This window comes from Pinus tabuliformis, chromosome X (genome assembly GCF_031772625.1).
Source record: "Pinus tabuliformis cultivar Carrire ecotype Pingquan chromosome X, CPIR1, whole genome shotgun sequence".
Taxonomy (NCBI): domain Eukaryota; kingdom Viridiplantae; phylum Streptophyta; class Pinopsida; order Pinales; family Pinaceae; genus Pinus; species Pinus tabuliformis.
In genome coordinates, this window is record NC_142308.1 from 1,239,877,042 (window position 1) to 1,239,894,250 (window position 17,209).

Sequence of the window (17,209 nt, forward strand, 5' to 3'; positions counted from 1 at the left end):
TAATTCCTAACCCACTTGAGATCAATGATTGAGATTAAACAAATTCACTAAAGTAAATGATTTTACTTTTCCTTAGTTTGTATTTTTAGCTCAATAGCCAACATAATTAATTATGTGTTTTTCCTAAGTTAGACTTAGGCTAGATTACAAAAGCAACTTCATAAATTGAGCAAGTATGCTAAGGATATTTTCGATAACTCTTGCATGCTTGACACCTAGCCAATGCAGAAGTACCTGTTCACTGCTACAATCATCAACCCAAACTTTAAAGAAAATGCCATGTCAGCTCACTCCACATGCTAAGTTTCAGCAATCCAACAGTACTAGGGTCTACTAAGGTTCAATATAAAAGTTAAGCATCAAATGAATGCGAATTTGAACATTTCAATCATGACGCAGCTCATAATTCTCTAACTCTCATAACTGGTTCCATTTCATCTGTGCTTTTACGCAAAAAAAAAATAACATTTAAGAAAATGAGAAACATACAAGTATAAGAGTCTCTTCTGAAGGACAAGGCAAGCCTTTCAAGACCATTTCCTTCGATATGTAACCAACCCCACCTCTCCACCCACTCACTGGTTTATCCACAACATAGTAAACCTGCATATCCGAAACACAAGATTGTAAGATAGATCCAGATGTATACACAACCCTTTTTCATCCTCTCCAACACATTTTTGCAATTCTCATTACCTTGAAATTTGGGTGGCTAGAAGAAAGGGCATCCAGCTTCTCTTTAAGTAATATATCATCCGGAGATACATTGGCGTATAATAGAGATACCTGCAACCAAAAGATCCTATAGTATATAAGCACCTTTCCATTAAATTTCAGAAAATCATCAGTGGCTCAAAAGCAGGCAATTATCACCAATATTTTTTCAACAATGGAGCATCTTGAAAAACAGTCCTTGTTATGACAACTGATTCTGTCTAATTAGTAGTCATAACGGATCTGTTTTGCATCTGTGAAAAGTGTCAAACTAGTTTCTAGAATCATAAACTTGTTTGGCATATTGATGGTTATTATATTTATTTCATAATCGTACTCATAGATAACTCATTTGATAACTATATTCTGTTCTCCAAAGCAATTGACATGTTACAGACATTCAATACTTTTCCATTCAAAGGAATATCACATTTTCCCTAGGAAAAGCAACTAGTCAATACAAGGATGCACATATCAGAGTTAAGAATTATGGAACATTTTCCAATTATTTATTTCAGGCTATACAATGCCTACAGACAATATTTACAGAATATATTGGGGAAGTAAAACCCTAATCAATCCAGAATTCTGAGCATTTTTCATTCAATAGTTTCCAAAGCAAAGATTCAAGATCTATTATAAGTCCTTTGCATCAAGGTATCCCACATTATATTTTCCAAAACAGACTTGGTCAACAAGAGTCTCGCTACATATTTGACAAAAATGCCCCTTTTTTGACTCTAACTATTGCTAGTGGCATCATTTAAATTGCTGTAAGTTCCATTTCTCAGAGCATAAAATACATGTACCAGTACCTCTGTGATTTCACAAAGCTAGAGCTATTTTCTTCAGATTTCTGAAGTTAATCAACTTTTAGAATGCCACTGTTAAAGCTTTATTTAGAAGGAACAATGAGTACTGTTGTTGTAGTTGTTAATAGAAAACAACGATTCTCAAAGATAAGCCACCAGAGAATCATATATCATTGCATGTCAAAACCTGTTTTCCATGATTGCTTTAATTTGCAAATGGTTCTCAGAATTAAACTCCCACATAGGTCTGATACCAATCAATACCATATCACTTAACATCCATAAACTCATCTATGGATCCTATGATCATCCACAGGTTTGCATGCACTAGGGGTCTTCAGTGATCCTGGTCTAGGTAAAATATTCAAAATGCATACATGAAATGTATGCCCATACAATTCACACTTTACAAGAGTTCAAATTAATTTGTAACTAATCCTGTCATTAATAACTCAATCTCAGACAATATATGACATTTTTATAACTTTATAGTAACAGAAATCATAATATTCTTGGGCCCAATTTTTTATTTTTCATGATTGCTGACATTGTTTTTGGTTAGCCCGGGTGAAAATAATAGCTAGTTGTCCACAGTAAATGTTACGAACAAGGTTTGTATATGCTCTGATACCAATGTAACGAACATAGTTAAACACTCCAAAAGACTTGGAATATGAAGATATCATATTCTTATTCAAAACCTTTTATATATTATTGTATCTTCAATGAATATCTGGCCACTCAACCGCTGCACAGAGCTAGTCTAATCTGGCCTTTGGCCATCAATTTTCATCAACCTTGTTGCCATCATAGTTCAAACATTTCGCTACATAGTTGGAGGTTCTCCATTCTGCTGGATTCGCTTTTAGGCCTTTGGCCATTGAAAAATAAATAAAAAAAATAAAAGAAAAAAAATCAAAATACAAAAAAGCGAATATAGATTATACATTAGAAAAAAAATTATTAAAAAAAAGAGGTCAAGATAAAAAGAAAAAAAAATATTAAAAAAGAATTCAAAAAAGATTATATATATGAAAAAAAAAAAAAAAAAAAAAAATAGAATATTAAAAAAAAAAATTATATTACAAAAAGTATATAGAAGTTATATCTTAGAAAAAAAACAAAAATTAAAAATTAAAAATTAAAAGGAACTTACTTATGGCTGCCACGAACTATAACTTGACCAGTCGCCACCGCCATTGTACAACCGCTGTTGTTGCCAAGGCCTTGATGGCCCGACTCTCCACCGCTGTGGCTGTTGCGATTGCTGTGAACTCACGATCTCATTCCCCACTTGCCATTGCCCTTGTTGTGAATCACGTTCTAAGCCCCCGCCGAATTCTAGTTGACTCTCCACTGTCATCACTCTATAGAAGGCCTACCATCGATACAACTGTGGTTCTACTCGCATGCTAGTCGCAGTAGCACAATTTTCCCTCAATGCTTAGTGTAAGCTGTCAACGGGTTTTACATTCTTACGGTTACAGCCCCGCTGTTCATACAGTCACGACCATTCATGGGAATCTACTATTTTGAGTTAAAATACAAATTAACCATTTACAACAAAAAGACAACAACAAGGGAATACGACGTACGTATTAAAGTTAAGGTAAACACTGTTCCATTGTAGCCGCCTTCAGTTGATTCTGATTTGGTTTTATATATTCTCCAATTAATTATATTAAACAACAATTACCAAGTTTCCAAAAAGGAAAAATTACCAAAGAAAAGTATATATAAGTGAAATAATTAAAATAATTAAGAAGTTAAAAAGAAGCAGAATTATATTTTCTTTATATATAAGTGAATAGTATTCGAAGCTCCTTTTAAAAGAGAGAAGGGTTATAAAACGAATTATTATAAAGGTTTTGAAGATTATTAAAAAAAGGGAAAAAATGGATTACTTTTAAACCCTAAAGCTCATCCTGAAAAAGAAAAAATGGAGACCAATAATGAAAGATCTCCAAAAACCTTTACTGAATGTATTAGTGCACTATTTAAAATCAAAGGATCACTTGTAGAAAGAGATGTTATAATTTCTATCGGTCCTATTGAAGATAGTAATTATTGTTATTTTTTGTAACATCGGATGGTGTTCTAGTCTCAAGACATTGTGGAGAGGCTAAAACACAGTAGTTCTCCAAAACGCAAAAATCGTTTCTAGAAATTCCACCTAGAGATGGCTCAATTAAATTAATTGACCATAATTACAAATTTCCTTCGTTTAACTTAGGAAAAATGGTTAATTAATAGTAATTAATTGAGAAAAGTGAGAATTATCTAGAAACTCACACGAATCGACTTGGAGATAATCTCAACCATCGATTAAGATTTTAATCGTGATCGTTGGAGTCCCAATTGGAGATTATAGGAGGTTGATGGGTAAATGGAGAACACACAAGTGTGGATACTCAGTTGCCCAGGCAAGTTGAATCCCCAATAGGAGGATTGATTCAACAGTGGAGGTCGAGCAATGGGTGAGTAGCAGGTGGCAGGAGAGGTCGGCAATATCCAGAGGAAGATCTTCTAGTTTCGGAGAGTCAGATTGAGGGAGTGCGAGTTTGAATGGAGGGTTTGTGCAAGCACTACATACGCAACAACGACAGTTAAATTCGATCTAGCTGGAGGAGTAGTCAATTCAGTTGCTGGTGTTTAGGATTTTGATCAGAGGGACCAATGAATCAGTTCCAGAGCTGTAGATTTCAAGAGTTTCTAGAGGCAGTAGCAGCAAGGCCTACGCAAGCACTACGTAGAGGTTGACATAGAAGGAAGTGTGAATCGTTGACGAACCAGTTTTTGGAGCTTGCTACTGCTCAAACTAGTAGGGGGTCCTAGACGGGCACTTGCCAGGTCAAGAGCAACAATGAAACTAAAGCCCACTGTCACCACAACTAAAACTTCCTACTCTTTACGAATTTTCACCGATGGGAGGAGACCCGATATGTAGAGAATCACTTATAAAGGATAAATCAGCTAAGATGGGTGTGAAGTGATCTCGGGGACCCTTTCTTAGGGGAGGCTAAAGAATGGAACTTAATTGCTTCTTAAGTAAGATACAAAGCTCTCTAGGATAAGGGGATGAGGATTTAAGGGCTAGGTTCAAAGATTGTGAATTTTAAAGGAGCTTCCAAAACCCTAAAATCCTTATTGAACTTGGCTTCCCAAGTGGTTTTTGAAGAATTGACTTTTCAAAGGTATGGGACCACATGGGACCAAGTGGACCTAGGTTAAGTCAAGAGGAAGGAGTTTAGCAACCAATGATAAGCTTGACCCAAACAAGGAGGAGAAGTGGACCAAATAATTGATTTTCGGTTGAGGGTGCAAAATGATCCCTATGAGGAACTAGCCTAGGGGATCTTAGGGCAAAAATCAATCTCAAGGCTAGGGCTTGGGATATCTCACAACCCCACCGTCAGAATTCCCCCAAATTTGGAGTAGGCCTAGGAGACACACCAACGCATTAGAGGCCAAGAGATCGAATTTTTCTTATGGGTGGTTTGTCAGGAAAATGATGCCCTAGGAGTCCTATGTGGCTAGACCTAGAAATAAGAAGAAGAGTTGAAGAAAATTGTGTCTTTGAGTGATCACCTTATGGTAGACCAGTGCCTAATCCTTTGGGGAGATTGGAGTCAAGAAGAATATGAAGATAGACTTCATTTCTAGGTCAAGGAGGCCTTAAGATCAACTTCTCTTGTCACTAGGGCAAAAGAGAGTGACCTTACAAGCTTTTATACTTTGTTTTGCAAGGTGAAGTGGCCTATCAAGATAAATTCAACCATAGAATTATCCCTAAGAGAATTCATTCAACATACATGACCCATACATAGAGATATGCTATATAGAAACATAATTCCACAATTTTGTAGTAAATGCATTCAACAACTAGCCCTAGTATAGCGAAAATCTCATTTTAAATGCATGTGACAAAGTAAAACAATAATAGCATTAAATTTGTAGTTACATGTAAGAGAATATATCCAACCACCAATAAACTTGCCAATCATGAAGCTCCAAGACAAGAAAAGACAATCCATACATCAAAATTCATCCATGCTCCAAAAATTTCGTCCACCAAGAAGGAATAGCGAAAATCTCAAGAGAGATACAAGTCCAAACCAAGTGATGATGAGAAATGAACTCTCATCATTTGTATTTATACTCTCCTAATGAGTTCGATTTACCTATTTGAGCCTACATTAGCCCATAATGTGCAAATAACTGACTTTTGGTGTCAAGCCCACCAAACTAGCTCATAAACAAAATAACAAGCCTTTCAAGAGGTCGAATGATCAATAATACATGTCATTCGACTCTCTAAGAAGCCCGATGAAGTCCATAAATGCCAAAATGATGAGTAGGACTTCCAAAAGTAATGGACAAGGTGTTGGCCCCTTGTTCTCCACATAATAAACCTGTGTTGCTCCCAATGGTTGTGAGGGCACACAAGTGACCTCATGGGTCTCCAAGTAAGTCGAAGATGCCTGTAGACCATCTGCAAGGGCTCAGATGATGGCATAAGTGGTGCCACATCAGCGTACAACTCCTGGGTCATCTGCCAAGTGCATGGTACAACTGTGGGGTTGACTGGGCAAAGGTGAACCAGGTGCATCTTCCTTGTCCAATAGGTGAATCTCGAGCAATCTCTAAACATCTCTGGGGATCCATGGAGTATTTTCTACTGTTGTGGAGGCCCATGGCTCTCAACACACACCCTACATGTGCCAATGTAGTCCTTTGGAGGGTTAGGACCCTGTATAGGGAGACCAAACCCAAGATGGAGACCACCTGCAATCCTGCATAAGATCCAATGCGTCCCCTAGCTTTCCAATACAACAAGTCATCAAGGAAATCAAGTAAAAGAGCTTACAAACCATGGACAACAGGTGGGGATTTCATAATGGCATGCCCTTCCATAATGGGCTTTGGCATGTGCTAATGTCTCCAAGCTCCAAATGGGGTTAACCAAGTATCCCATTAGGTGGTTTCTACTTCTAAAGGGGATAATATGTCTAAGGTACATTCTTTAAAAGGTGGTGGCATGTGATAAATGTTGATTTCTGGTCGCATCGGATGTGCTTTAAGTCTCAAAATTTGCATGGAGGCTTACACACATGCATTCTCCAATACCCAAAAATCGTTTTGGGAAATTTCACCCCGAGATAGTTTTATTAAAATAATTAATTATTTTTAATGGGACCCTAAGTCTAAACTTAGGAAATTAAAATAATTAATGGGTATTGTTAAACACACATGGATAGTAAAGACAATATGAAAGATAAATCATGCAATACAATTTTTATTAACAAGAGATTTACATTTATAGTACATTATGTGACTCTTGGGTTTCAGATCCCAAGGTCTCTTGGACTGCTTAGTCTTTTCGGCTTCCACACTAACCCATTTACGATTAGGTGTCCAACATTCCCCCCCTTAATCCGAAGGGTTAGGTATGAGTCCAAGAAGAGAGTTGTAATACAAAATGTGCAAAAAATGCATGGCAGCACTAGGCTGAATGTGCTCTATGAAATGTTGGTAAAAAGGGCGGTGGTTTAAGGATGACCACCAACACTGGAACGCTTAGTGCAGTTCCCGGAACTCTTCCAAAACTGGCAAGAAACCGAAGTTTTTTGCTAGAGGAAGTGATCCTATTGTTTTAAAGAGGGAAACCTTCAACCATAAAAGGGAGGTCTCACCCCGCATAAAAAGTAAAACTTCAACCTGAAAAGGGAAGTCTCAACCTGTGATGGTTTAAGGATGACCAACAACTCTGGAATGCTTAATGCAATTCCTGGAACTCTTCCAAAACTGGCAAGAAGCTGGTGTCTTCTGCTAGAGGAAGTGTTTTCAATTGTGTTCCTGGAATTCTTCCAAAGCTGGCAAGAAGCTGAAGTCTTCTGCTAGAGGAAGTGTCCCAGATTGCCAACTGAAGGCATGTTCACGGGCATCTTTGTCTCTGGCTACAACTCTGAAACTGGTGTGGCAGGTTGTGGCTCAGGCTCGCTTGATGTGACTTTGAAGCTTGTAGATGACCATCATTTCCCCCCCTGTCAGATACAAGGTGAGAAGATGGAGAAAACTGAACTGCAAGACTGTTCAATACTCTGGAACAAGTTATGACATGTGTTTGGAATATCTTCTTGGCTGTTGATGCCCATTGCCAAGAAGCGATCCATCCAAGATGAATCTTTGTTCTTGCAGGACGTTTGTTTTTGAAGCATCTGTGTGAAGAATGGCTAGTTTTATGACAGTGCTCACATGGATGAAGATCAAAACAGTGATCTTTCAGATGGCCAACTCGGTCACAGTGTTGGCATTTCACGATCTGTTGTTTTTGTTGTTGTTGTTGTTGCTGTAGAAGAGGGGCAGAGTCTGGAACAACTGAAGCTGAACTGTCATGAGGAGCAGGTGAACTGTCACGAATGAATCCAGCACTCTGAAACTGAATGGGCTTGGCATAGTCTGGAATATGAAAGGACAAGTCCTTGTCATATCCAAGACCAGTTCCGTGCTTGTTGTGGACAAGCTGTTCCCAAGGTCTGATGATGGGCTTGGGAAGTGCAGACTGATTTTTTGTATCTGCATGTACAACTGCTGCTTTATTTGAATGAACTGTAACATTATTAACATGCTGCTGATGGGTGGTTGTCTCAATGTTCTGAACAAAAACAGGTTCAGAATGGTGTCTATTTTGATGTAGCTCTTCTTGCTGTCGCTGTGATTCAAGCTGCAAAAAATCGATCTTTTCCTGTGCATTTTGTAGACATGTCTAAATTTCTGAGAGAGATCCTTTGCTGATTTGCAATGTGTCATCAACACTAGATAATATCAGAGTTTTAAGGAACTGTAATACTTCACTGGTTCTGGCCATTTTTCTTCAATCTCTGATTTACACCTTAAAAAACTGATCACAACTACTACTGAAAGCAGAAAAGTAATATCGACTCACAGTACACAGCAATATCCTTTATAAATGTCAGCAAATGATCAGTGTGCAAGATTACAATCAGCTCACCAAAATCGTTATGCAGCAGTGGAATCAAGGAATCAATGCACTATAATGAGTTTTAAATACAATGCTACACTGGAGCAGCAGCAACTGCAAACTTGCTTGGATCCTTCAAATACTCGTTCACTCTTCAACGTATATCAACACTTCAGTATCAGCTAGTGAGAAGAATATACAGTCACACAAACAGCCTCTAAATGGCATTCAAATTGTGACAAACTTATTCTGGTATGGTAGAAACTGACCCAAAATGCCAACATGAACGTCATAAACAGCCTCTTGTTCTGTCGAGAGGATAGCAAATATCCTTGCCGGCTAAAACTGTAGTATAAGAACCAGGTCGCGGAAATCCAAGAGTTTTTAAACGGATGCTATGACTAGGAAGCTAAAGATGCGTTATATGGAGCAGACTTTTGACATTATATATTTGCAGCAACAAATTCCAGAATGTTAGACTAACTTATAGAAAAAGTTCACTCAGGTGATGGTTCCTCCGTTGGACTCTGCAGAAATTCCAAAATGTTAAGAGTAACTTATAGAAAATGTTCACTCATCACAACTTCCGGTGATGGTTCCTTCTGTTCAAACTTTCTTCCCATTTCTCTCACGTTTCTCTCTTGAATGGCATCAATAATCCTCCATGTGTTATCGCTAATGATCTTTGTCTGTTGTGGACGTGTAGCATACCCCACGTTTCCTGGACTAAAGGTCACTCTATCAGGCAATGACACGCCATAGATACCCCATCGCCCCTCGTAAACAAGAGCTCCATATTCATCAACAGGTCTGACTCGTGGCTGAGGGATTCTTGGAGCCTTCCTGAATATCGGCCATATTTCATCACCGGTAATCTCATCCCTTTCAAGTAGAATGTCTGCAATGGTCTCTATTGCAGAACGATACTCTTTCAAAGCAGATGAACATTTCTCTACAGCAAATCGCACATATTCATTTACTACTCAACAATTCAAACTCTGCGCTAAAATGGGACAGCGTTACCATTTAATAAAATGTTGATTCGCATTCAACATATACCGTGTTCAATACTATTCAATATAAGCGCTGGACCATTCTATAAAACAACGTGCATTCAACAGCGTTAAATACCATCATTTCAGCAGCGTTAAATACTATCATTCAACGCATTCAACGTATTCAAATAGCTTATTGAAAACAACGTCCAAAACGCATTCAAAATTTATTCAAACAGCTGGTCAATCATCAACAAGGCATATACAATCGGTTCAAACTTTATGGAAACGTATACCACTCGGACGGTGCTAATATTTCTCTGACAGGAGCTTTCAGGCCTTCGAATAGTTGTAACCATCGCTGGACTTCTTCCACAGAATCATCCAATCTTCTGCACAATTTCACCTTTAGGAGGTGCTGTCGTTTGGAGCTCGAAGGGAGCGCAATGGACTGTCTTTTATCTTCCTTTGGCATGATTAATCCACCACCCTTAACAATAATAATAATACCTTGCGCCCAAGGCTTGGGGTCTGTCACGCGAAGAACAGCACTGTGTCAACGATGCGCCGCAACCTCAATAACCATTCTTCCAGGTGATGGCATTGAGCACAGGTCGTTGGCTCCAAAAAAAAGCCTAAACCCCACTATTTTTATAGCCGAACCGCCTGCACACCCATTTGTCATCAAACCACTACAATGACATCAACACATGCGACATCAGCGCTATGAACATTCCAAACATTCAAATATGCAGCCAAAATTGAAATAGATTGCGGTATATAGAGTCACATTGAGGTCCCTGACTATCCCAATTACGAATTCTCAGCGATATGGTGAACAACAGGTGTACAGTGGAACTAGAGGCTGAAGATGTCGAGACCAATGTTACCCTCCAGCAGTCGGTCGCTCCAAGCTCGATCCTAACCTTCCACGGACGCCGCGAGATCTATGACCATAAATGAAGGGGCATTTTGATACGCTCGGTCCACAGCGTACCGAGTTCTGGCATCATCCGGACCTCTTCAAGACTTTTCGAAAGAGTCAAACTCGTTATAAATGGTGGAATATTAAAGCTTCTCAAGCGAAAAATCCTGGCCTCGCTCTCCGTGAGTATGAAAACTTGAAAAGTGACCCGCAATTCCAACTTGGGTTTATTTCGGATCCAACGATAACACACAAGATTAGTTCTGTTTGTTTGCTGAGAATTGATTTCAAAACTATTAATTGTCAACTCAAGTGCTGTACGAAATCATGTGATGAATCAACACACCACAACTAGAACCGCCATAGCATTTGGAACTTTTATTCGACGCAAATTATCAACGTCTAATCGATAGACCAGCGTACCAAAAAAAACGTTAATCTACTCAAAGTCGACAACAGTCATTTTATGCAACAGCCATTACATTCACATACCTATAAGATCACACTATTCACTGAATCTTCATTAATACCAATCTCGATATTTCCGCTGCTCGGCTTTGATTGTCATAACTTTAATTACCTCCACCAACATATTCCCCAAACCCAGATTCAGTCTGTTCATAACGTCCAGCAGTTCCGGTCAATCCGTGACGCTGTCAAGAGCAAACCCCGCTGCCTTCAATGGGAATTGAGGCGAACCGTCTACCGCCTCAATGAGCGTTGGGTCCAACGCATCTCTGGGCAGCAACAGAGGTGGTGCAGAGACTCAGGACAGAGGCGCAGATAATCAATGATGCGCAGATAATCAATGACACTCAGAGCAGCGCTCAGGAGAGAACGACAGAGGCGTTTGAGGACAGATGCATTAATTATGGACAGAGCCCAGTTTGCAGAGAATATGAACCGGTTTTGGAGTCTGAGCGCATTCAAATGAATATGTCAGGGCAGCGCTCAGGTTATGACAGCGCTCAGGTGAACGTTTAGGAATAGGACAGCGTTCAAGCGTTTTAATGTCAGGATGACAGCACAACAGAAGCGCAGGAAACATGCACTGTACACAATACGCCACTTAATGATTTTTATATACCATAAAAACTTCCAAACATATACGAGTTCAACGACTTCCAACTAATTTGCAGAGATGGACCATAAAAAACTCATTAAGACATAGAAGCGTTGGTTTACACAGGCCACAAAAAACAAGTGGCTTACACAATATTGAGAAGGTTATGAACGAACCTGCTCTGATACCATGTTAAACACACATGGATAGTAAAGACAATATGAAAGATAAATCATGCAATACAATTTTTATTAACAAGAGATTTACATTTATAGTACATTATGTGACTCTTGGGTTTCAGATCCCAAGGTCTCTTGGACTGCTTAGTCTTTTCGGCTTCCACACTAACCCATTTAGGATTAGGTGTCCAACAGGTATTAATCTAAAGTGTGGGTATAACTTCTAGAAGAAGATGAGGATCAAACCAAAATGATCTAAGCCATTGATTAGAAGTTAATTTGGACTGTTGGTTGTCCAACAGAAAGATATAAGAAGAGGTTTGAGGGGCAACTTGGAGAACATATAGAGGGGAGATTAGAAGTTCGATTTGCTAAAGTAGAGCAGCTACCTGAGAGATTTTCGATCGTGATCTTTTGTAGTGAGGGGCAGGGATAGTATCCGAAGGGAAATCTTTCTTGATCGGAGAATACTCAGTAGAGAAGAGAGAGAAATCCAGCAGACGCAGCGCAGAGCCAGAGAGGCTGACGCAAAGCCACACAGAGGCAGCGCAAAAGCCAAGTGGGAATTTGAAAATTTGCTAAAGGAATCGATTACAGATGCTGGAAGCCGGGTTGTGAGACCAAGAGCTGCAAATCGAAGTTCCTAAGCAGCAAATCGATCAGTTGAAGGGGTGACACTGTCCCCGAAGGGTGTGACGTTGGCTGACGCAGTGACTACGCAGAGGCAACCAGGGGCAATTCATTTAGTGGTTGGATCAGCGAGGATTTCTAGTGATAGTGTGAGGTAACCTCATTTATCTCTCTGTCAGTGATATTCTCTGTAACTGGATTGTCGGGAACACATCCAGAGATTGTATTTAGAAATTACTACTACATAATAATAAAACCCTCAGAGCTGCTGCACCGGTTTTCCCGAATTGGGTATTTTCGAGGACATTTGTCCAAAAATAACAGTGTAAATGTGTTATATATTTCTTTCTTGTTCAGTTTCTTGTTTTCGTATTTTATTTAAATGGTGAAGGTTGCAGTGTATTCGTTTCAGTGTTTAATATAGGAAATAATAAATAATTTGGTTCAGTAATTAACAAATAGGAAAAACGTAATCAGTTGTTACAGTAGAAATTTGGGCCTTCCAAATTTTCACAATAAAGAGATGAATGGAGTAGGGAATGAAAAGGGGCAGACCTTGATTTTTCTAGCCTTTTTTATATGCCTTTTGCCTTTTATGATTTTTCTTTAATTGGTTGCTCGGGGCTTAAGGGGTAAGAGCATGATGTGTGATATATAGCAGTGGATACCCCCCCCCTTCTAAGGTAGGGCGGTTCATTGCCCACTAGGGGTTGGGACAATCATGGGTTCCTAAATGATAAAGGAGGCTCATCTGGGCCTGTAGAAACCAGGGTGATGGCCACAATGACAGGGTAGAGCTCATGTATTGGTTTTTGCCCACGTGCTAAATGTGTTTGTCTCAACCATATTTTGCATTTTGTGGTACATTTTCCTATTGAATGTGGCCAATTATGCTTTTACTTTTCTTTTCAGCTACATCAAACTCCGGCGTATCATTCCAGGCCCGACCCAAGGTGTGGGAAAGGGCAAGGGGAAAGCTAGCCCTATGTGGACCCAGGTGGGCGAAATGATGAATAGGCTTATAATGAGTGGAAGGGGAGTAATATATATGGATGAGGGAGTGCGATCACGCGCCCAAAATTAGGGTTTCCCATGTAATACCATCCCTAAAGCCGAAGGGTCGGTAAAGGAAATCCCACAGGACTAGAATCCAAGGTTAACATCCAAAAGGGGTCTAGGGGACAAGATCATAGACCTAGCCCATTCTTTCTGCCAAATCCCCCCATTAATCCATGCCCAAAAGTGTCCATGATAAGAAAACTACTATACTCAATTGCCAACTGACAAGGCATACCATTAGGTTCCGGAGGCCCACTGTAATGTCCCTTCCTAAATTATTTTGGTACAAGTTTAATTTCCCACAATTTTGGATAATTTTGGTGACCATGGAACCCATCCAATTTTGACGTAAGGACTTAGGGGAGAAAGAAGGCCGAAATATTTTGTTAGTGGAATGTGGGGGCCACCCACATAGGAAAAACACACTTGGCTAAGTGTGGAGTTTGAATAGCCTTGGAGGGAAAATCAAAAGGCAAGGAGGATGGGCCCACATGGGGAGGAAGGCCCACAAAATTATAATAGGAGGAGCTCCTCTTCACAAGGGGTCTTTAGTTTATTGAACTCACTTTTGTTGCTCGAGCTGCTTAGTCGGGGCACTTGTTGTTTAGCACCGAGTTTTCCAAGAAGAAAACTCACCCTTTCCTCGGGGAACTTCTAGTGCCACCCTAGGAAGGACAAATCGTACCAATTTGAAGGAGAGTTGGAGGGATTTTAGAGCTTATCTTTCAACCTTTTGCTCAACTAGTGCATGTTTCTGGAGGATGCAGGAAGGGAGTATGCATAGGTTGTTTTAAGGGTCTTCCGGGCAACATTTGCTGGGAGAATTTTGGCATTGGAGCTTCAGCATTGTATCAACATTTTGGAGGAGTTTCAGAGTAGGAGATTGCTGCTAGTGGGCAGCACGATTTGCAGTTACCTGGATTTGTGTAGAAGACTCTCACTGGGCACACGTGGGAGCTTGAGGGACGAGTTAGGGAGCTGAAGATTACTGAGAGAAATAAGGGAAATCTTGGAGAAGAGCATCTCAGGCTTTGGGTGTGATTTGTGGGGCTTTTTCTGTGAGCTACGGGCAGGCCATATTTTCTAGAATTTGGAGGAGGACGTGGTATTTAGGGGCCAAATTTAGGGGGTCAAAACCAAGCCAAACCCTTTTTGGGTTTTGGTTGAGGACCTTGAGGTCAATTCTGCAAAATTTTCTTAGCATCGGAGATGGGGTTTCCAGTAGTTCCTTTCCAACAGATAGTGCAAATTTCTAGGCAGCACAGAGCATCATTGGAGCAGTTGTTGTTAGCATTTGGGCTTATTGTTTTATCACCTGGGCTTTGTCACGCTTGCCATTGAGGCAAGCCCAGGTGCACTCCTTCCACACTATTGTACTTGCTCCAATTGATTAATAAAATGGCTCAGCTGGTTCTTACTTTTGGAGTTTTTATGGGTGTTTGCTGAATGTTTGAAATTTTTGGTGTTGTATTTGTTTTTGCTTTGCATATCATTGTTTTTCCTAGTTTGGAACATTACAGTGGTATCAGAGCCTAGATCTTGGCTCAGCCATGGGAGATTTTCCTATGAGTGAGGAGGACAGGTAGAATATCACCTACAAGAGACAGAGGTACCGGAGCCGAGAGAGGGAGTTAGAGATTACACCAGACACTGAGGAGCGTGGGAAGGAAGTGGTAGTAGAGGACATGGTGGAACCCAGGAGTAAGGAAGAAATGGCCTTTGACAACCTCTTGAAGGCCCTTAGTGATTTAGCGAAGGGGCAAAAGGAGATGTTGGAGGAGATCACACAGCAGAACCGGGACCAGAACATCCATCGAGATTTCCTATTGGAGCCTCCCAACAGTATGACCATCCTTCTTTGGCTACTCATCGACTAGCCTCAGGTGGGCCAACTAGGACCATGTTGCCATCTTTCTTGCCATCAACACCTAGTGAGCAGGGTGGACCATATGACCAGATGCCCATGGGGGAGTATTTCAGGGAATGGCAATCCATGGGGGAGGATTTCAAGGCAGCCATATCTTTCAGAGACTATTGCCAGCTCAAGCAAAATGAGAAGGGCGGGAATTATGAATGCCAGGGCACGCAAAGTTTTGAGTCGCAACATACTATTGGTAGGATGTACTTTCCTACCTATGATGGCACTACCATGTGCGCAGCTTGGGTCTGGGTGGAGAAGTTGGACACTTATTTCTAGCTCAATAGGATGACGGAGGTGGAAGCCAATAAAATGGCTACACTACACTTGGAGGGGGAGGCACATGACAAGTGGTTTCATGGTTTGTCTACTCTGGGGCATGCCAATGTGATTTCCTATGAGGATTTCACTAGGAGAGTGGTGGAGCATTTTGATTTTGAGTCGCAACATACTATTGGGAGGATGTACTTTCCTACCTATGATGGAACCTATTACCGACACATATAATAGATGAAAACACAAGGTAGCATGCTTTCGTAGCATCTCATGATCACACGTGCTTAGAATAGGCCCATAAAATTGACTCGTAAAAGTAAAATGCAATTTTTAAATCTAAATGCAGCTAATCTACCATGAGAAAAATCATATGACATTAGTTCTAATGCAAAATCAACATGCAATGCATCCTACTCTACCATGCATATGATACAATATCAAGTCTCAAGGAAAGGGGTGATACGACTTAATTTGACCAGCTCAGGCCAAAGTTCGTCATTGAGTTTAGCAATGTAATAATAGTCCTCCCCAACTTTTCCATGAATCTTGACAAACATTGGGTCTCTATCAACCAAGACCAAGTCCCCGACCTTATATTCCTTTTTAGGCTTCCACTTTCTGCTTGTTTTGGAAATTGGTCGTTTGAGAATATGAACTTCTTGAGACGGGAGAATAGGAGAAGGCTTCTCAATTTCATGTGTTTCATAATATGGTCCAGGCTTAATCACATGAGAGAGGTAGGTGGGTTCCCTATAAAGGATAAAAGGGGTCCCATCAGATTACGGGATGGTAGCATATGATAAGTCCATTTGAACTTGGCCCCCAACGGTAGCCCTCCATTTCCTAGATAATAGCATTCCCCACACATCAGGGATATCAATGACAACAACATCCATGATAAGGGATATGTCAGAGTTCCTAGCCAAAGAGACTTAAGGTCCTTTATGAGACCTTCCACCTCCACAGGCTTGGAGTTAAAACCACATACCTTCTTATATGGTTGAGTGATGCTGAGACCCAATTGCTTCATAACTTTTAAGGGCATGATATTTGCGGAAGCCCCTGAGTCTAACATACAATTGTGTAAGAAGAGGTCATTGATAGCCAAAGTGAGCATAAATGGTTCATACCCAGGGTTTCAGTTAGGAATATGAATGTTTTGTAAGTCTTCGGGTAATTCTTCTTCTTGAATACCTAGGGACTTCTTGATTTGTTGTTGTTGCTCGGGAAGTTTTGCAATTTCTTTCAAAGGAACAGGTATGGTTATTTTTCCTACGACAACCCCTATGTCAATGTCAAGCTTAGCCTCTTTTCCCTTCTCTTTCTTCTTGATGTTTTCCTTCCTTGGAGGATCCTTTTTTGAATTGGCTTTGGTTGGGGGATCCTTCTTGGGAGGAATTTCAGGGAGAGACTCCTTGGGAGGGGCTTGCTTGGGCAATGAGTCTTCTTTAGATGGTTCCTTAGAGGTTGTAGGGTCTTTGTTATTTTCCTTTCGTGAATATTGGACCCCTTTGAACCTTCCCTTGCTATTAGAGTTAAGAATGGATTCTTCCTTTTCTTCCTTAAGGGTGACCTCACTAATGGGAGGGTGTGTGTATGAGCCTCCCAACAAAATGTTGAAGATGTCAGATTCCACAAGGTTAGCCTGTTCATCAA

General features: G+C 40.3%; 1 protein-coding gene across 1 annotated transcript in view; it reads right to left on the reverse strand.

Moving 5' to 3' along the window:
• The window catches only part of LOC149144448 (FAD/NAD(P)-binding oxidoreductase), a 387,681-nt gene that overhangs the window by 65,401 nt on the left and 305,071 nt on the right, over positions 1-17,209 (reverse strand). The window contains exons 10-11 of the mRNA XM_089448548.1: positions 697-786; positions 490-603 (exon numbers count right to left, since the gene is read on the reverse strand). Of these exons, the coding sequence (XP_089304674.1) occupies positions 490-603; positions 697-786 (204 nt within the window). The remainder of the gene's footprint in view (positions 1-489; positions 604-696; positions 787-17,209) is intronic.